At 39.1% G+C, this 20,861-nt stretch overlaps 2 protein-coding genes and 1 pseudogene across 4 annotated transcripts in view; 2 read left to right on the forward strand and 1 right to left on the reverse strand.

Annotated features, from left to right (window-relative positions):
• The window catches only part of WASF1 (WASP family member 1), a 44,351-nt gene extending 43,313 nt beyond the window's left edge, over positions 1-1,038 (reverse strand). For all 3 annotated transcript variants that reach the window (XM_054568890.1, XM_054568891.1, XM_054568889.1), the window contains exon 1: positions 837-1,038. The gene's annotated coding sequence lies outside the window, so the exon portion shown is untranslated. The remainder of the gene's footprint in view (positions 1-836) is intronic.
• A 792-nt stretch (positions 1,039-1,830) lies between these two features.
• CDC40 (cell division cycle 40) overlaps positions 1,831-20,861 on the forward strand; it is a 51,415-nt gene continuing 32,384 nt past the window's right edge. The window contains exons 1-3 of the mRNA XM_054569827.1: positions 1,831-2,030; positions 11,320-11,406; positions 20,260-20,389. Coding sequence (XP_054425802.1) covers positions 1,842-2,030; positions 11,320-11,406; positions 20,260-20,389 — 406 coding nt within the window. The 5' untranslated portion in view covers positions 1,831-1,841. The remainder of the gene's footprint in view (positions 2,031-11,319; positions 11,407-20,259; positions 20,390-20,861) is intronic.
• Positions 8,438-9,494, forward strand: LOC129067687 (arginine-fifty homeobox-like; annotated as a pseudogene).

Consider the following 20,861-nt stretch of genomic DNA (forward strand, 5'->3'; position numbering starts at 1 on the left):
ATTAATCGGCTATAGGACAGGTTGTAAATGTTCGGGTCAGATGTGCTTTCTTTTCATCATTATTCCAGTTCATCATCCGCAAGTGCAAGAGAAGGCGTCAGAGTACCGAAGCTAGGGGGCATGCTGTAGCAAGGGGAAAAGAAAATGGGAAAGGTGCAATGGATGCTGCATAGTTGAATAATTATCTGGGTGGCACAATGGGCGAGTCCTGCCGACAGCGGAGCCGAGTGAGCGGCCCCCTAACTCTCCCCGAAGCAACCCTCGTTAACAGGCGTCGGAAGACCGCCCAGCTTCGCCTTGCTCTTCCAGCGAAGAAAGGGATGCCCGCACTCGCCTTACCGTTAGGTCTTCAGGCAGATACGCGCGGTGCAAACATGCAAACGCATAAGCCTCCTCCTTTACAGATCCCCGGGCACGTAGCGCGAGCACGGGCTCCTCCGCCACCCGGCGCTGCAGCCTCCCCCAGAGCCGGGAGGCACGGGGGCAACCCGTGGGTGCAGGGCAGGGTCGCTCAGATGGTGGCACCTCAGGTGAGACCTGCAGTCTCCCTGCCTAAAACAGCCTCGGCCGGTCTCTGCCACCGAGACCCCAACTCGCCAGCCCCCGGCCCCTTCATCTGCGCCCAGCCCGGCCGGCGGGTGGGCGGCAGGAGATCAAGAACCCGCGAGTGGGGGTGGGGGCCGTCGCGGGGGAGGCGCGCCCATCTCCGTAACCTTTGCCGGGCTGGAGCGCCACACATACCTCTCTGTTGTGGCCGGTGTAGAAGAGTTCCTCCCCAGCATCCTTCACCCACCCACCCCCTGAAAAAACCCAATTCCTGAGAGATTCGCGCTCACCGAGAAATCTTGGGGGGCTCTTACTTTACCCCTTCTTCATGCTTCGGCGGCGGCCGCCGATACTCCTCAGCTCCCGGGACTCCCCCTAGAGCCTCCAGGAAAGTCAAGCTCCCGGGTGGAACCCCCTCAGAGCAGCGACCGACGCACCGGACCACGGGGAAAGCTGCCTACGGCGCGCACCGATCGCCGGACCCACAGTGTGCTCGACGCACGAGCGAACAACACCGAGAGCAGCCGCCGCCGCCCCCTACCCGCCCCCTCCCCGCAAGCACCGCTCCACAACCGGGCGCAGGGACCCGCGCCTAAAACAGGGGGGACTGCTGGACTTTTGCCACCAAACCTCCCATCCTTCCTACGAGCTATTCCCCAACAGTCAGAGTCTTCCAACTTAAGATTCTCGCTTTCCTCTTCAGCATCCAGTGCCTAGGTGCAGGGTGTTGGGAAACTCAGCCTCCGCCCACTCACCCATCAGTGGGAATGAATTTCAATCTACCCCCCCCTTCCCTAAGGTTTTATGGTATTGCCCAATCCTCAGTTTGGGGGAGGGGGACGGAGAGAACAGCGCTTGGCCAGGGAATGAGGGTAGATGATAGCCAATTGAATGAACCATCCATTCAGGGGCGGAGTTAAAGAAATGTCCGCCCGCCCCGTCCCACCTCCTCTCTTCAAACTACATTTCCCTTGTGCCTCTCGCATCCGGTCGCGCTGCACGCCGGGAGTACAGAACGCCGAGAGCGCAAAGTGTACAGGAACTCGTAGTCTTTAAACTATAGTCAAAAAGGTCCTAAAAGTTATAACCTATTATAATTCTTTTTATTTTCCTAAATAAATGTTTTCATATTCTCAGTTATGTTGTATTTGTTTTAATACCAATTAATTTATTTAAAATGTCATAAATTACGTCTTTGCAAAGGAAATAAAGAATGTGTGTCATGGCAATCTGGTAGGACCTGGGAACCGCTTCTACTTCCGCCGGGGCCTGGTCTCCACTGTTGTTTTGCCGTCATGTCGGCTGCGATTGCATCTCTAGCTGCTTCCTATGGTTCGGGTTCAGGGTCCGAATCGGACTCGGACAGTGAGGGCGGACGGTGTCCGCTGCCAACAGCTGACTCCCTCATGCACTTGACTAAATCGCCTTCTGACAAGCCCTCTCTGGCAGTAGCGGTGGACTCGGCTCCAGAGGTGGCAGTTAAGGTAAGCGCTTTTGCGTCTGTTACGGTACGGGAATTGGATTCTGCTCCAGAATCTGACAGTCACTTGTTACGCTCAGATTACCTTGTCCTCAATGCTGAAAAGTAAGTGGGTAACGCTTGGAGGTCCTCACCTTCCCACATGCATCTTCCTTGGCAGAAGCCGGAGACTGCAAGTTCAGAACAGCCTTCCACTGTCTCCTCGCTCTCGCCTCCCACAATCAAAGCAGGTGGGAAGAGGGAGTGAAAATGAATGGATTACGATGTGGCCTAGGTACAGTGAGTGTAATCTCAAAACGTAAGAAAGGCTAATTCAGGACTTCCCAAACTAGAGCATATGCCCTCATTGGAAGTGAGCAGTGTATTGGCTTTGTTTTGTTTTTGAAGTTCGATCTAGATTCCGATCCCAGCCCCACCACTTGTGTGAACTTGGCCAGGCTGTACAACCCCCTCTGTTTCCTACCTATGCAATGGAGATAATTTTATCTCTTACCTATATGAGTGGATCACTGTGTAAATAAAGCGGAATGATGTAAATAAAGCTTTAGCACAAAGCCTGGTATCTAATAAAAGTACAATAAATGTTAGCTCTTTTGATTACGTAGGTCCGTACAATGAGAAAAGGACTTGGGTTTAAGGAGTTAATGATGCCAATTGAAAGAGGTGATACAGAGAGAAATCGGGTTATATGGGTAATTTAACACATGTTATTTATCAGAAACTGTTCTAAGAGCTGAAGACACAAAAGCCAACAAGCCAGATATCTTTGCTATTGTGGTGCGCACATTCTAGCGGAAGAGGCAGCCAATAAAATGTGAACAAATAAAGTGGTTACAGATTGGATTGAGTACTGTAAAGGGAAAAAATAGAGTACTATCATAGAGAATAATGCAGGAGTAGGACTTAAATAGATTGATGGAGGAAGTCCTCTCTGAAAAAAACAGCTTTGGAGAACAAGAAGCCAGCCATGTGCAAGCTAAAGCAAGAGTTTCCAGACAAAGGAGACAGCAAGCCTTGAAATGGCAAAGAGTTTGATGTGTTTGAAGAACTGAGAAAAGTCAGTCTACAGTCCAAGGAGAGCATCCACCAATGCGTTGTATAGGCCCAGAAGAGCCTTAATGGGGGTGATCAGAAGCTCGAGATATGAGGGGAGGTGTTGTGCAAGAAGTGTGTGTATCACTTAAGTCTTTTACAGGTTTTTAGTGATCTATTGTATTTATGATTTTTAAAAAGGTTTTATTTATTTATTTTTAGAGAGAGGAGAAGACAATGATAATAAGCTTCTAACTGGTCTTTCCACCTTCTCTTTTCTCCCACTTCCACACCCCATTCCTTCCTTCACAATGCACCCAGAGTGATCTTTCTAATCATTTCCCTGCCCGAGAACGCTGTGTTGCCTACTGTGTAATTTCTGAGTTCTTTATATGTGACCTGCCATTCTCCCAAAAGCCTTATTTTCTTTTTTTCCTCTTAAGATTTGCCTATACTAGTTTCTCTGCTTGGAAATCCCTTGCTTTCTGCCTTCCTCCTCACTGCCCCTCCCTGCCCCCAACCAAACTCTACTGTTCTTCAGGTTCCTGCACCTTTCATTTCCTCCTCTGTCTATGTTACCACCTTTCAGACATCAATTGTAGCACTTGCCACGTTACTGTGGTTGTTAACCTCCGCCCCCCCCCGCCCCTCCCCCAGAACTGTTGTAACCAGAGATTGTTGCATCTCTTCACTTTTCTATCTCCAATACCTAGGACACAAGATTAAGGGAAACATATTTGATGAGAAAATGAATGAAAGAGTAAGTGAAAGAGAAAGTCTTTGAAAAAGCATGTGCATTGAGAATCAATGTATATTCATTGGGTGGGGATGAGGGGATGTCTCTAGAACCCACTTAGTTCAATCACTTAAGAAAATCAAGGAAAAGAGTTTGCATAAGATACCCGAGCTGGGGCTAGACCCAGAGTGGCCTAGGTTCTGTGATACTAGTAAAGGATGTTAAGCATCACTAGTTTGTGGACTAACACTTATTTCTATGCAAAAAAAAAAAAGAACTTACACACAGTAATGTAGTGATAGAAAAATGACCAAGAGTGGAGATGTGAAGCATGCGAATCTATTCATCTGTATTTGAACAAATTGTATTGTGACTGATAGCAAGCATTTTTGGCAGAGTATGAACTTAATCCATAAAAATTTTATGGATTAATGTTTTTAAGTTTTTTCCCTGAATATAGGGTTCATTTCACCACAGATATACAGGTATTTATGTTCTCAATGTATTAAAATGAGCATTTTCTCATTAAAAAAATGTATGTTAATGCAGCTCTGTCAGATTTTGCACTTTGGAAATCATGTAATTAGCCCTATTGGGTTGTAAGAGTTGCTTATTATTTAACTATAGAGTTATAAAAAAGTACAAGGCCCTGGCCTGGTAGCTCAGTTGTTTAGAATGTAGTCCCAGTATACCAAGGTTGCGGGTTTGATGCCAGGTCAGGGCACATACAGGAAGCAACCAATAAATGCATGGATGGGTGGACCAACAAATCAGGGTTTCTCTCTCTTCCTCTCTCTCTGTCTTTCCTTCTACTTCACTCTTTCCCCCTTTCTCCCTTCTCTCTCTCTCAAATCAATAAATATATAAAAATAAAAAAATTAAATAAAACAGACCTGGCTTTCTCTGATTTCAGTTAATGACTTACTTGTCCCCAATGTATCCCTTGCTTTAGCATAGTCTACTTGAGTAAAGTGAAAACTCTGCCTCTAATTTCGAGCATATTTTAAAATTTCTTCTTGGGTGACTTTCTCACACTGTGAGCTTTAAATGGATCACCTTTTTCCTCTGCATTTGTTAAGGGCCAAACTCAAAGGATAACTTTATGAATTTCTGCTCTTTTATCTCATCTGCTCAAACTCCAGTTTTAGGACATTTTCTCCTTACCACTCTCTGGGGGAAAAAACTATATTGTAAATTGATAAATAGTTTATAATAATGATTAACATTTGTGTTCTGCTTCATAGTTTATAAACTGTTTTTACATTATTTTCTTATTTATACAACAGTAAGAAGTGTGAAAAGGACTGGAAAGTAAATATCATATAGTTTTGTTCTGAAATTTCTTTGAATCAACAAAAGATAAACTTTCAACACTTACTTGGTCCAAAGAGTCTTCCCTTCACTTACTATAGTATAATTTATATGGATAATTAAAACTGAATAGAAATCCTTTGTAACTCTATAGTAATCTCAATTGCATGTCTAATTGTTATTGAACTTTTCATGGGTTTTAAAACAAGGTTGTGGTATTGTCCAAGTTTTTCTAATTAATGTAAAAATAATAGCCCTTTATTTTCTGGAGGTTTGTTCAGTTTGTTCTGTGATTTTTAGGAGGAGCCAAAGACTGGGACCTATTTATATTTTTTTCATCAGTTGCCACTGGTGCATATATAGAGTAATTCTTTATAAATTATATGTTAAATTTAAAGCTTGGTATCTCATGGTACTCTGTTCAAAATAATGAAAATTTAGAAAGATCTGGTAAACCATATTATGAAGTGGTTCTAGCAACTGTGTTCTATAAAATCCATTGGGAAGCTATCCATGGGGCCTCCTGTTAATTTAAGCAGTTTATCACTACAAGTTAAATGTTAAGAGAGAAACCATTTTATTTAGTTTTTATGCAGTTTAAGCAATTTGCATATAACCTTTATAATTTGTAGTACTGGGTTTTGCTCTGAGCCCTAGTCAAGATACTGTCTCATCAATGAAGATTCTAGTATGCATTCTAGAGTAATATCTGCATACCATCTTTTAGATGGCCCAGCACTTGCACCCTCTTTTTAAAGGGTCTTAATGCGAAGAATATCCCTCCCTGTATCCTACCTTTAGGAGTTGAAAACCCAGATTCTCATTCTCCCAGCTCCCTTTTAAGGTCTAGTACCAACACATGCTCAGCCCAACACATGCATCCCCCTAAATTTTAGTCTAAACCTAATCCACAAAGAAGCAAGGAAGTACTTTTGGGTGACAGTGGTAGCCAACACTATCTAGTTTCTTGGGGCAGTAGTTGCAACAGCAGCATCCAGTGGCAGCCATAGCAGTGGTTTTCAGAAATGGTGAACCCTTGTCTTCACTGGACTGACTTTGTGATATGATTGGTTTAGAATTGTGATTCCATCTCTATACTCACCCCTTTATCTCTGCGTGTTTCCTCAAGCTCATTTTCCACCCTTCTTGGCAATGCTAAGAGAAACTTAGAAGGATTCAATGCTGTTTAATCAGCCTGTGAGGTTTTCAATTGCTGGCAACTAAGAACCTGACTGATACTCTGCCAACAATTTTGTTTGTTTGTTTGTTGCTGATTGGGTCTCTGACATCCTTCATTGTGGTCACTTTAAATTCTACCTCTTCTCATTTCTTCTGTTAGTACTTTGGGGTAAATGATTTAATCTTGCTAATACTTATCTCACAGAGCCTTGTAAGGATTATATGAGGTAATGTGTTTACCCCAGCCTTGGCACTTGTTAAATACGTTTTTTTCATAGCAAACTATAGAGGTAATTCACTTATTTATTATACTGGTTATTGTCTTTATCCTTCACTAGAATATAAATTCCGCAAGAGCAGGGATCTTTTTCTATTTCTATAGGCCTAGAGCAGTGTCTGCATATAGTAGGCACCCAATCAATATTTGTTAAATGAATAAATACGTCTGAAGTTACTGTACTTGGTTTATTAAGATGCCTGTGCCCCTAACTACACAAAGAAAACAAAAAGACCAACTAAGACTGCCTCCATCTCCAGCCAGCTCTAAACGTCTATCACCTGTCAGTTCTTATCATTGTCATCTTTATTTTATCTCAGAGAGAGCCACTTCTCTTTTCAGAGGCCAGTCTTCTAACTCCCCTGGATTCCCTTCCCTTCCTCCTCGTCCATACTTTTGATTATTCCCTCTGTTTCATGTGTTTCTCCCTACTTGCTCCTTTCCTCTAGCCTGTGATTGACTAACTCTTTGATCTAGTCTTTTCTTGTAGAGAGAAAAAAACAAACTTAATTTCACCCTGAAAATCTTTTAATCTAGAACCCTGTCTCTTATCCTTTTTATCATCAAATGTTTTGAAAGAGTAAAAATTACTACTGAATATTCTGTCTTCAGTTATACCTCTGCTCCTTGCTGCTGGCTTCCCATAGTCCACCCACTACCAAAATTGCTCTGGCAAAGGTTTTCTGTGACATGATTGCCAAAGTCAATGATTTTGGTCAGCCTTCATGCTATGGATTTGACTTTTTTTTAGTTTAATTTTAAAAAATATTTATTGTGCATGTGTCAAGTGCCCTGCATTGTACTAGGCAGTGAAGATATTAAATATGTGAGTAAAGGTCATATACAACAAATATAATATCACTTGCTATAGGGAGTTACGTGAAACATCCCTTAGAACTGTGGATGAAAAAGCAGTTTTCTTGAGCCAGGAAGAGGGAAGGTATCAGGGAAAATAAGATGACTCGTTATCGTCATTATCAGATTAGGCTCTAATGATAATAAAGGGAAATGCATAACGAACAGAGTAACATTGCCAACAGCACAGAAAGCATGAAAAGTGCTTGGTATTTTTAAAAGTCAGCAATTAGTCTATGTGACAAAAGTAGGAGTATATTAAACCTGGTAAGGAGGCTTTATAATAGACCAGGCAAGATATGATGAAGCCCTGAACTATGATAGTGGTGGCTGGGATGTGGAGAAGGGATGTGGGGAGTGGAGGTGCTGGAGAAATAGCGCAGAGACAGGATCTATAAGGCTCAGTGCCTGGTTTGTTAGGGAGTGCAGGCTGAGCCCTGGGGGAATGACTTCTTCTGTTTTAGACACGGAAAAGAGTCTCATTCTGTGGAACATCCATACAATAAAGTTCAAAAGGCAAGTTAGATATGTAGATCCAGAGGCCAGGAGTGTGGACAAAGCTGCAGATAAAAATTGGGGGCAGAAATTGAAGTTATGAGGAGAAGATATGGTAAAGATATGGACAGTTTTGAAACTAGCAGGGAAGAAGTTTAATGGAGCCATACCTGAAGGGCTCTGCCTTTGAGAAGTAGAAATCTAAGTTGGCTGCTTTGGTGAAGCATGTTTTACAGTACATAAAATTTTGGAACGGTATCTGTGTGCCTGTGGTTTATTTTTCTTGTCCGTTTTGTAGTCTCTGGTCATTAGCTTGTCTAATTCTACCAGATCTTCCTCTGTCAGTGGCATTGCTTCTTCCCCAGCATCACTGCCAATGTCATGCTATCCCACCTGTTTAGCAAAATTTGCAATATTGCTTTGCATTGTCTTTGTATCAGATTTTACATTTAAATACATGGTGTTTCACTGCCAGAAGACACTATGAAACTGCATTTTCAGAGAGACACGTTCAGCAGTCTTGAAAATGGGTACTCCGAGGGGCTTCATGACAGACGTCCCAATGCAGCCCTCTGGTGTCCAGATTAACACAAGAGCCCCTGGGGCTCCCCAGACCTACTCTTTTGTCTACGTGAGTGATCACAGCATTGACAAGATACAAAGGGCAAAGTGGATCACAGATTTTCATCCCAGATGTCAGTACTTCTGATGACCCGAATGGCCTCAGAGAATCCCCAGCCAGACCTTTGTAACCAGATGGATGATTCCAGCATGAACTTGATACCACAGAATCCAGCTGGTCCCACAACATGAAAGAAGCACCAAAAACGCACCTCATCTACGCATAGGCAGCATGAACAGTTGGAGGCTCTATTTAGCTATACCACGTTTCCAGATAAAAATCTGCGGAAGGGACTCTCTTTGAAACTCAGCCTACCAGAGTCAACAATAAAGACTTGGTTCAGGAACCGACGAGTCAGACTGAGGAAGCAGCAGCAACAAGTTGTCACCAAAGCAACCAAATCAGCTTCTTCTAGCCAAGATTGTGCCCACTTCACTCACAAAATCAACCAGTCCTTACTCTTTTTTTCCTGCAGTTTCAGATTTCTATCGCTCCCTTCCACTTCAGCCTGTAGGCCCTTCCAGTTTGGCACAGGATTCTAACATCACTGAGAGTCCCATAAGCAATGACCAAATGCAAAATCCTCAGTTGGAGAGACTGGTGGCCGCAATTCCTGCTTTGTATTCTGATGCCTATGACATAGAGCAAATCATGCAACTGTACAGTTTTCCTGATGAGGATGAAATGCCCAACACTTCTTTCCATTGTCTTTATCAGTATCTCTCACCCACAGACCCCAGCTAGAAGAAAAAGGGTTCTTCTCTTAGCATCTTTGCTAATACAGCTTTAGGTCTATTGCCTGGGCAAACCTCAGCCGGTATGACAAGCTGAGGCCTTTGAGCATACAGCCTAAGAAACAGCCTAGAATTCTAGAACCCCTCCAGTATGGTGGACTTCGGATTTCTCTGGTCAAAATACTAATAAATACCAGATTGCACAGAAGGAAAAAGAAAAACAACTTTGCATTGTCTTTGCATTGTATTGACAGATAAGGCCTACCATCAACAAGAGACTAACAATAAAAACAGTGATATGGTAGGGATAGTTCCAGTGATTGAAGATACATTTGTGCATATAAAATCCAACTTGTGTAGCTTATATTTAGTGGAGGGAGGTAGGCAATAAATATATATATGTCAGGTGGTGATAAGTATAATGGAGATCATTGAAGCCAGGTCAAGGGAAAGTAGAAAAACTGAGCAGAAACTGCAAGAAGAGAGAACAGTCATGTGGATATCCAGGTTCTAGAAAGGGGGAACAGTAAGCTTGGAGACCCTGAGGCAGGATTGTCCCGTGGTAAATTCTAGCATAGCAAATGAGGCTGGAGTGCAGTGAGTACAGCTGCAGGGCTAGATGCGGAGGGCGGTTGGGTGGAGGGGAGGAAGAGGGACAGACCAAGGAGGGTAAATTCTCAGCCAATTAGATTCAAATGTCCTCTTTTTATATAACAGCAATTTTGTAATACAATTTTACTCAAATATAATCCATAAATTATATGTAACTTCCTTTAAAATTTCAAAATATAACTTGAATGCCCTAGTTAAATGAAAGGTATTTGTAACATGTTTAATATAGAAATAAAACCTGTATGAAAACTTGTTTTTAATATGTAAAAGCTAAGGCAGGACAATACAAGAAGACAAAAATACCTTACAAAACTACCACAGGGAACCATACTTACTGAGAGCTGGTAATGAGCCGTATAGGCCTTTGTTAGGCCTTTATTCTGAGTGGGGAAGTTACTGGAGGGTTTTGAGCAGCATAACCTGATGAATATTTTAAAATAATCACTGGCTTCTATGTGGAGTGAGGCTGTTAGTGGGCATGGGCAGAAGCAGGGAGACCAGTTAAGAGACCGCAATAATCCAGGTGCATGCAAGATGATCAATTGGACTGAGGTGAAAGAGGACTTAAAAACTGGTTGAATTCTGGCTAAAAAGTAGAGAGTTTGCTGATGGAGTAGATATAGTACTATACAATGAAAGAAAGAGGAGTCAAGGATAACTCCAGGAATTTTTGCATGAGTATACGTAAGGATGGAATTGCAGTCAGCTTAGAGAAGGCTGGAAGGAGTCATTGGGGAAAGGGAGACCAGAGGTTCCCTTCTGGACATAAAAAGTGTGAGGTGTCTGTTAGACTTTGTGGGAGAAAAGATACCGAATTGAAGGTTAGATACCCAAGTCTAGAGTTCGGGGGAGAGGTCCAGACTAGAGATAGCAATTTGTGAATTGTTATGTTTGTAAGTGGTGGGGTTACACAAAAAATAGACTACCAGCGATTCCTTAGTGGAGATGAGATTTTTAAAGAAGTTGAAACATAGATGATAAGACGTTAGATTTATATTTGCGTCCTGCCACTTTCTTTTGTTTCTTCTGCAGTCCCTAACCAATGCCATCTGAGTATATGTTTAATAAAGTTCGCTGAATAAAGAAAGAGTGCTTCTGAATTTGGAACTGGAAGATCAGGTCTTTTTTGAGATAATAAAAGAGGGAAGTTGGACTCTTAATTTAAGGTTTCGAGTAGTGTTAACTTATTTAAAAATTTTTAATTTGCTCAGATGGGATAAAGTCAGTATTTTGAAAGGAAAAAAATTTTGTTATGCATTCTAACCATTGTACCTATATACATGTTTTTTATTAGTCTTTGATTATTAAAATTATTAATTATATGGCACTAATGTAATAAATCATAAAATTGGTGTTAAAATGGCTAGTGTTACCTTAATATAGTTTTAAAATAAAACAATTATTTATTAGATATGTAATGATATTTTGGTTTTTTTTTAGGAAGATTTGGAGACTGGAGTTCACCTTGACCCTGCTGTCAAAGAGGTTCAGTATAATCCTACCTATGAGACCATGTTTGCTCCTGAGGTGAGAAAACATGCTATACTTAAGATTTTGCCTCTAGCTAAACTATGTAAATTATACATAGGGAGCTAAACAGTTGGTGAATTTTTCACGAAAGTATACTATTTAAGCTTTTAGAAAATACATTCTGTTATATATAAACTATATCTCAACTTAAAAAGAAAAGAAAATATGTCCCTCTATTCTCCAAGAGCTTAAATAGTGAATATGCTTTTGTGAGAATACTTTTAAAAATCCACTAATGTTTACCTAGTTTAGCCACCATAGAACCATCTGGTAGCATGAAGCTATTTCTTTTGAAAAAAGGAAATCTCAGAATACCTGATTCTTAAATGTGAACTTAGTTAACATCTTCCTGTCCGTATTGATAAGGGTGTATTGCAAATTAACCATTGGGGGAAAAATTGGTTTATTAACATCATTACTGGGTAGTATATTATGAAAGACCTGGTTACAAATGTTGCTGCACTGAACACTAAAAAGAGGTGCTGTACTGACGTCACTGCTCAAAAGCAGTCAGTGTGTGCTCTGAGTAAGACGTCTTACAGAGCCTTTGTTCCGTGTGATGGTAATGACAAGAGGGGATGAAAGCATTAAAGAAGGTAAGGAAGGAAAACAGACAGTGAAAATTGTTCATTTAGGTACATTTGTAGAAAAGATAAAATTTCTAGATATTTTGCCTTTAAAAAGGCAAAAGATTGCTTGATTGACAAAATAGAGATACCATAAAGTGGTCATTATAAAACAAAGGAAAAAAAGGCTTTAGTAGCAGGACCTTTAAGAAGCACTTTAAAAAGCCAAATCTTATTGCATGTTGGTGGAAAAAGAGGTAATTTTTAATATTGTTTTACTTTTTAGTGTAGAGTCATTGGTTTTTTGGTTTTTGGGTTTTTTGATAAAGCAGAGTCAAATTTGCCTGCTTAGTCACTTAAAATACAGCAATTGAAATAGGTAGCATGGCCAGTGATGTCAGGTCTAGTATTTCAACAGTGTTGCTGTTGTTCTCTGGGTATAAAGCAAGCAGAAATCTCATCATCATGCTCTGAGACTGTAGCACATTTCAAATTTTATTCTGTTATTTCTTTAATCCTTCCTGCCTGTCAAACTACAGGCTGTCCCATATTCCTTAACTCTATTTTAGCCATCACATTGAAGAGAGGTTGTATATTACATATATGCTTCATGATTTTTAAATGAAAAGTACTTCAATAAAATAGGATCACTGAATTTAGAAAATGAGGAAATTTGAAGAAATGTGGAATATGACATTCCTTTGTCAGTATATGTATTTTCTATGAAGTCTATCTTAAATTTTTAGATCCTATGTATAACCAATAAATGGCTATTTGATTACAGTTTTCAGAAATTTCAAGAAAATTTAAAAGATCAAGATTTTTTGTGGTGATATTGACAAGGCAGTAGGCCTTTTGTCCATGTGAGATCATCAGTCCTTTAATATTCTCATGGTAGGAACCCTCCCACTACATATTGTGTTGGCCAAAAAGTTTGTTTTTTTCCGTAAGATGGCTCTAGTAGTGCTTAGTTGTCTTTAACTTCATTCAAAAGAACTTTGTTATATTGTATTGTGGCAGCTGTCATATCAGCATGCATTAAAAAAAATAAAAATTGGTGAATATTTGTGTAGCCATTTTACTACTGAAGATGGAAGAAAATGCACAATATTTTTGGCATATTATGCTTTGTTATTTCAAAAAAGGTAGAAACACAGCTTAAACACAAAAGATTTGTGCAGTTTATGGAGAAGGTGCTGTGATTGATCAAACGTAACGTGGTTTGCAAAGTTTCATGCTGGAGCTTTCTCATTGGTTATTGAGAATTATCCAATGAGAAACAAAATTGTTTCCAATTTCCAACTGTTCCATTATTAGAAACAAAATATAACCCCTCTCCTCAAGCTAGTGTTTGCTAGAGATGATAGGCTAAGTGTATTTTTTAGAAGGATAGAGACCAGCTTATTTCTTATAGTGCCTGTAAAGTACTATTCATATTTAAGGAGATCGCATCTAGTTATAAAGAAAAGGAAAAATTCCATGAAAGAAATATTGTTTAAAGTAAGCAATACAATCCAGGTTGAGAACATAAGATTTGGAGTTAAACAGACTGCCTTTTAGGTCTTGTGTGACCTTGGATTATCTTAGTGTTCTCATTAGGTAAAATGAAAAAATTTCTACTTTACTGAGTTACAAGAATAAATGAGATAAAATATGATATACTTAGGAAACTCTCTGGCACAGTAAGCATTAATAAATGGTAGCACTTACTATTTTTTATATTAGTGTTATTGGCATTGATGGCAAGGAAGGCTTTTATGAGGAAAGAAGAGAAGGCAGAAGAGAACAGCATGAGCTAAATCATAGAAGCTCTAAAGGACAGGAACGCTTTAGTCATCCTCAGTAGGGGAGAATGGGGAAGTAAGACTAGAATGGTAGTTTGTATAATATTGCACAGGGCTGGGGACCAAGGTGAAGAGTTTGGTCTTGATTTAATAAATAATACATAGATTTTTATGATTCTTTAAGGGGGGAGTGGCATAAATAAAGCTGAATATAGGAAGGTGAATTTGGTACAGGTTTATGTGATGAAAAAGAACAGGAATAGAAACTAATGAAATAAAACTACCATTTATCACTGTATGCCAGGTACTGTAATGAGGGGCTTATATATTTATATACCTATCTCCTTTGGTCTTTGTTATAATCCTAGAAGTTAAGTACTCTTATCCCTATTTTATAGCAGGGAAACCAAGTTTCAGATTATACTGTCAACAGGTGACAGATTTGCACATTTGAGTCCAGATCAGTCTTAGCAATTGCTCTTTAACTAAAAGACCGGTTTGAAAGCCATGGCGGGGTTTGCAGGTTATGTGCCTATGTCTTTGACTTTGCTAGTTCAGGAAGTTAACTGAATTGGCTATTTTATTTTATTAAATACTGTTTCTCCCTCCTAACCAAGGACTTTCCCTAAATGATCTACCTAGTTATCCAGATAAGTTTTCTCAAATTTATAGATAGAACTTGAAGACAGTAGCCATTGTTTTAGTCTAGTCATTTCCTTCATTTTACCCAATCCTTGTTGTATCTTAGAGAAAAGTGTATTTGTTAGCTTCTCTGGACTTAGGAAACCCATAAGCTTCAGGGAGATTTTCAGACTTAAAATAATTGTATTTTTAGGAATGGAAAAAAATGTAAAGGTTAGGAGGAAAAAAACACCAGTTACTCTTAAAAATCTGGCTGAGGTGCTATAAATATTAATGTTAAAATGAACTTTAAAAATCATGTGGCTCAGCTCTTTTATAGATGAGGGAATAGAGAGGTCCCAGGTCATAGAACCAGCCCTAATAAAATATTCTTGTATTTATAATATTTAAATTCTGCTTATATCTTACAAGATTGAGGTGTTCTACCAGTAAAATTGAATTTTGGTGATCTTTTCCAAATTTGTAAAAAATAATTAAGTTAATCAGCAGACTCTCTTCACCTTAATGACCTCTCTTCACCTTTCTTTATGAATGTTTTAAACATTGATGAACTGCAATAAAAATGAAAAACTTATCAACAGTCTAAGTATTATTATTAGTTCAATGACTTGGTTTTTTACTATATGAAAACTTGTAATGATTTCATATACTAGTCAATTTTTACTAGTATAAATTTTCTTAATCATGTGATACTATTATATACTGCTAAGATATTGACCCTCAACTGCTCTACCTACTGAAGACTTTTGAGAATCACCACCTTAGAGTATGCAGATCTCTTAGATTTATCAACCAGTGCCTTAACAAATTAAAAATATTTTTTTCCCAACTCTATAAATAATCACTACTTCACTCAGGTGAAAGATGCAGGATAATTACCACTCCCAGGAACACCACACGTTTTGGGATGTTTAGTGATTCGAATTAATACTTAAATGTCTATATTTTTTATATGGGAAATTACAATGGTAATTGATTATTACATACTTCAATATTGTTTTAGCTAAAAACTGTTAAAATACTCATACCTAATTAACTTGAATGTGTATTTTTAAAAAACACTTGAATTACAAATTTGCACTTAAACTACTAAAAGTTGAAAAGAGGTATTTGGAAATCAGTTATGTATTTTTTTTAATATGCTTGTTTTGTTTTTTAATGGTTAATCCAGAATTAAAAGAGTTGCATATTCACAGAGACTAGCAACATCTGGGAGACTTTTTCTTTTTTTTAGTAACTGGGGAGAGCTGAATCTTACTAAGTAACATTCTCTGCCTTCCTCTGTTGGCATTTAAAGTCTGTGAGGTCAGCTCCAATAGCTGCCAGTAACCAGACAGTTAGGGTGAACCAGAAGTAGGTGGAACATCCCCCAGGCAGCTTCTTATATCATTAGATTTTTTTTTATGTCTCAGCATAAATATATATAAAACATAAGGATGTCGATGTCTTCCAGTCATGATGGTAGCATAGGAGGCATGGCTCACTGCTTCGCACAACCACATCAGAATTACAATTAAAATATAGAACAGCAATCACTCAGAACCATCAGAAATTGAGTTGAATGGAAGTCTGACAACTGTGGAATTAAAGAAACTACCTCCACCCAGACTGATAGGAGGGACATAGACACAGAATATACTGGTCCTTCACCCACATGTGGTGGATAAAAATTCGGAAGGGATATCTCAGGAGTGAAGAGTCCCAGCCCCATACCAGGTTCCCCCAGCCCACAGTTCCAGTGCCAGGAAGATAAGTCCCCACAACTTCTGGCTGCGAAAACCAGCAAGGATTGAGTCAGTGGAAGAAACTTTTGGAGCCCCAAGCAGTTCCTCTTACAGAACCCACAGATGGACCCACCTACTCAGACTCACTGCCCCTGAGCTCCAGCACCAAGGTCACAGCATGAAAGGCACCAGTGGTATACAGGGAGAAACTGAAGTGTCTGGCATCAAGGTGAGAAGAGGCTATTGTCTGTTTTCTAAACCCTGTCCCCACAGAGCTGGTATGCTGGTGCAATATCTGAGACTCCTGTCAACCTTGCTAACACTGTTTGACCCATTTTGGAGATCCCCAGAGATTCTGCCCCACCTAACTTAGGGGCCCACACAAGCTGCTTCTCCATATGAATGGCTGGTCTTGGCTTAAGCTTCCCAGCTTCCTAAATCCTATCAAACAGGCAATAACTGGCTTCCATGAGCCCCAGGTCTGCCACAAGCAGCAGCCAGCTTAGATTCACAGCTTGACTTGGCATGGCAATCTCCAAGCCCAGCACAAGTAGCAGCCATCTCAGATTGCTTTATAGCTGAGGCAGGGTGCCCCGGACAAACCACAGGTGGGGGCTGCCCTTAGCCTGCACCACCTAGGAAACCCTCGGGCCTGCACACGCAGTGGACAGCTATAGACCATGTCAGAGCACCACCACCCTGCCCCTGCACAGCTGATCCTCCACAGAGGGCAGAGGTTGGTCTTCAGTGGTCACAGCCAGTTATTGCAGCTGACTGGCCTGTATAAACCCCTCCCACTGATCTGCCAACAGCAACCAAGGCTCAACTACAAGAGGAGGGTATACTCAGCCCACATGAAGGGCACACCTCAGGTACCCAGCATGGGTGATAGGAGAGGCTGTGCCACTGGACCCTACAAGACACCTACTACATTAGGCCTTACTACCAAGACAGAGCAACAGTGAGGTGACACTGGTTATCTTGCCCTGGCAATTAGCTAAGGCTCTGCCCCATACAACTTAACAGGTGCACTAAGACAGGGAGTCAAAGCAGCTCTACCTAATACACAGAAACAAGCACTGGGAGGCTGCCAAAATGAGGAGGCAAAGAAACATGGCCCAAATGTAAGAACAGATCAAAATTCTAGATAAAGAGCTAAAGGAAATGGAGGTAAGCAATATATGAGATGCAGAGTTCAAAACACTGGTCATAAGGATACTCAAGAAACTTAGTGAGAACCTCAACAGCACATAAATGATCTAGTCAGAAACAAAGGACACACTACTTGAAATAACAGAACAATTAACAGGGAAACCACAGTAGAGTGGATAAGCTGAGAAATCAATGATTTGGAACATAAGGAAGGAAAAAACAACCAGTCAGAACAAGAAAAATCCAAAAATATGAGAATATAAGCAGCCTTTGGGACAACCTCAAGTGGTACTACATTTCGCATCATAGGAGTGCCAGAAGGAGAAGAGAAGAACAAGAAATTGGAAATCTATTTGAAAAAATAATGAAGGAAAATGTCTGTAATTTGGTGAAGGAAATAAACATTCAAGTCCAGGAAGCACAGAGAGTCCCAAACAAGATGGATGCAAAGAGGCCCATACCAAGGCACATCATAATTAAAATGCCAGAGGTTAAAGATAAAGAATCTTAAAAGCAGCAAGAGAAAAGAAGTTAGTTACGTACGTGGGAATTCCCATAAGACTGTTAGCTGATTTCTCAAAAGAAACTTAGCAAGCTAGAAGGGATTGGCAAGAAACATTCAAAGTCTTGAAAAGCAGGGACCTACAACCAAGATTGCTCTACACAGCAAAGCATCATTTAGAATCAAAGGGCGGATAAAGAGATTCCCAGACAAATAACAACTAAAGGAGTTCATCATCACCAAACCATTATTATATGAAATGTTAAAGGGACTTACCTAAGAAAAAGAAAATCAAAACTATGAACAACAAAATGGCAATAAATATATATCTATCATCAACTGAATCTTAAAACAAACTGAGCAAACAAAACAGACAAAGTCATGGATACGGAGAGCATTTGGATGGTTGCTGGATGAGAGGGGAGTGAGAGAGAATGGGTAAAAGGGTGAGGGGACTAAGTACAAATGGGTATGTACAGAATAGCCATGGGAGTGCAAAATACAGTACAGGAAATGGAGTAGCCAAAGGACTTATACACATGACACATGAACATGAACAAGGGGAGATTTGTCTGAAGGAGTGGGGGTTGCTGGGTAGAAGGGGACAAAAGGGGAAAAGTCAGGACAACTATAATAGCATAATCAATAAAATATAATTTAAAAATAAATAAAACATAAGGATGTTTAAATTTTTAGACTGAGTTAGGAATAATACCACATTAAGATATACTTAACTCTAATATATGGATCTGTATTTGTATAGAAGTCAAAGTTCTTTAGCACTGAGAATTTTTCTTTAAAATTTGGAGCCAGTTTTTTATATATGGCCTGTAGAACAATTGTTCTCTTTTTGTAAAATCTTAATAAAACAAGACTATGGAAATTGTATTTTCCTTTTTCAAATCAGAAATTGTAAGTATGATTGGTAGTTTATTATCTGTGGTAAGAGTAACAGTAAGAGCAATGGGGATTTTTATTGTTTTAGAAAACATGCAGATGGTAGCTAAATAGCAGATAGGACATCTAGGAAACTTTTAAATCATTTTATTATCTTTAATTTTATGGATGTTTCTTGTTTTATAATAAATTTCATGAATGAATGAAGTTAACTGAAAATTCCAGAATTCAGCAACCTAGATTATTTTCTTAAGCAGAAAAATGGTAAGACAAATCTAACATTTTTTAAATTTAGATTTTTGTGCATAATATAATGTTGATATTCTCTTAACATTCTGGTTAAGAGAAGATGAATAACTTTATATTTATGGCTCTGGGTATGTATTATAGAAAATGTGGTTTCTAATGCCAGTGCCCTGAGATGTTCTAATGTCAAAATGTTTCATCATGGCAGTAGACCTTCCAGAGTTCAAATAAAAATATCACATCTAATGCCATTATTTCCAAAAAGTTCATTTTATTCTTAATTTATAAACAAAAAAAGAAAAGAGTGGAATTTTCCCAATTGCTTTGTTTTTTAAAGTTAGAGGCTATGATTGTATATTTAAGGAATATTATTATGTAATAAAATACCAGATTAATATATATTCTAGCCTTAGTTCTACTAATAAAACAACTGACCCTAAGGCAGGTGAAATATATCATCTTTGGCCTTTGTCTTCATTTCTAATGTGAGAATGGAAATACTTCTCTAACTTTCCAGGATTTTTGTACAAATTAAATAACATTTGGAAAGCCATTTTGGAAACTCAAAGCATTATAAACAAATAGACAATAATGTTGCTATTTTGTGTAGGCTATCATAGAGTGACTTTTCAGAGTGGAGAAATTTTATTTACATTTGTAATGTCTTCCCTACAGAGTTTTTCAGCACTTTATTTATATTGTCTATTTTCTTGTCTTCTGCCCTCAGTGGGATTCTGATTAATCTTTCCTTTATTAGTGCTTTCTATATCTCAGGCACTAGAATAAGTTTTGAGGATTCTAAGTCTGCCTTTGAGGAACTCCTAATCGAGTAGAGGAGAAACATGTATTTTTTAAATTACATCATGGCGCCATTATTGTTATAAAAGTCACCACAAACCCACCACATCATAGTTTAAACAAAACTATAGTAAGTTTCAGTTATCTAGAGAAACACTGTCAAATAGAACTCCCTGTTATAATGGAAATGTAGTAGCCAATAATCATACATGGCTATTGAGCTCTCCAAATGTGCCTGGTGTGATTGAGGAACCCAATATTTTAATTATTTTAAATTTAAGTAGTCACATGTAGACTTGGGTGAGCTAGACTCCTCTCCTTCTGTCCTAGGGTTGACAAATTGTCCTAATCAGTCATCTCCTGGTAGCAGTGAACTAAGTGGGGTGGGCGTGTTCCCAAATAGGTTATTCAGCCTCTGATGATTTAGAGTTAAAAATATGTTATACATTATATATTACTCTAGTAATTGTAGCTTTATGCACTCAGAGTTTAAGTTTTCTTTTTGTTTTCTTCTTTTTTTATTTTTGATAACATTACAGTTTGGACCAGAAAATCCCTTTAGGACACAGCAAATGGCTGCCCCTAGAAATATGCTTTCTGGATATGCTGAACCAGCTCATATCAATGATTTTATGTTTGAACAGCAAAGAAGAACTTTTGCCACATATGGTAAGGTGATAAGACTTACAGTTTCAAGTTTGACTTTGTTAGAACTGGGGTGGGTGTGTGTTAAGAAAACACAATACCCTTTCTAATGGGATAGCTTATATCCTATACACACCTATAAATAATTATACAAACAGGACGGTAAACTAATATTTTTAGCTGTCATTCTAAATCTGCTGTGATTTCTGAGCACTAGAAATATTCTGTGGTCTTAAAAACAGAATATTCTCTGTTGTACTTGATACTGAATGTCCATTATATGCAGATTACTGTTGAATTTAGTAAATGACAGGATAGATTAAGAGGTTACATTTTTTATTATATATACTAGTTGACCTTACTCTGTTTCTCAGATCTTATCACTGAAAAATTTTCTATTGATCACTGAGGGGCATCAGGAAATAGAATGGCCACAAATTTATTGTGTAAAATATTTACATCCTATCAATGGCAAGATATTAAAAAAGTTCACATC

Source organism: Pteronotus mesoamericanus, unplaced genomic scaffold (assembly GCF_021234165.1).
Source record: "Pteronotus mesoamericanus isolate MK-2021 breed Mesoamerican mustached bat unplaced genomic scaffold, CSHL_Meso_final contig_20, whole genome shotgun sequence".
Taxonomy (NCBI): domain Eukaryota; kingdom Metazoa; phylum Chordata; class Mammalia; order Chiroptera; family Mormoopidae; genus Pteronotus; species Pteronotus mesoamericanus.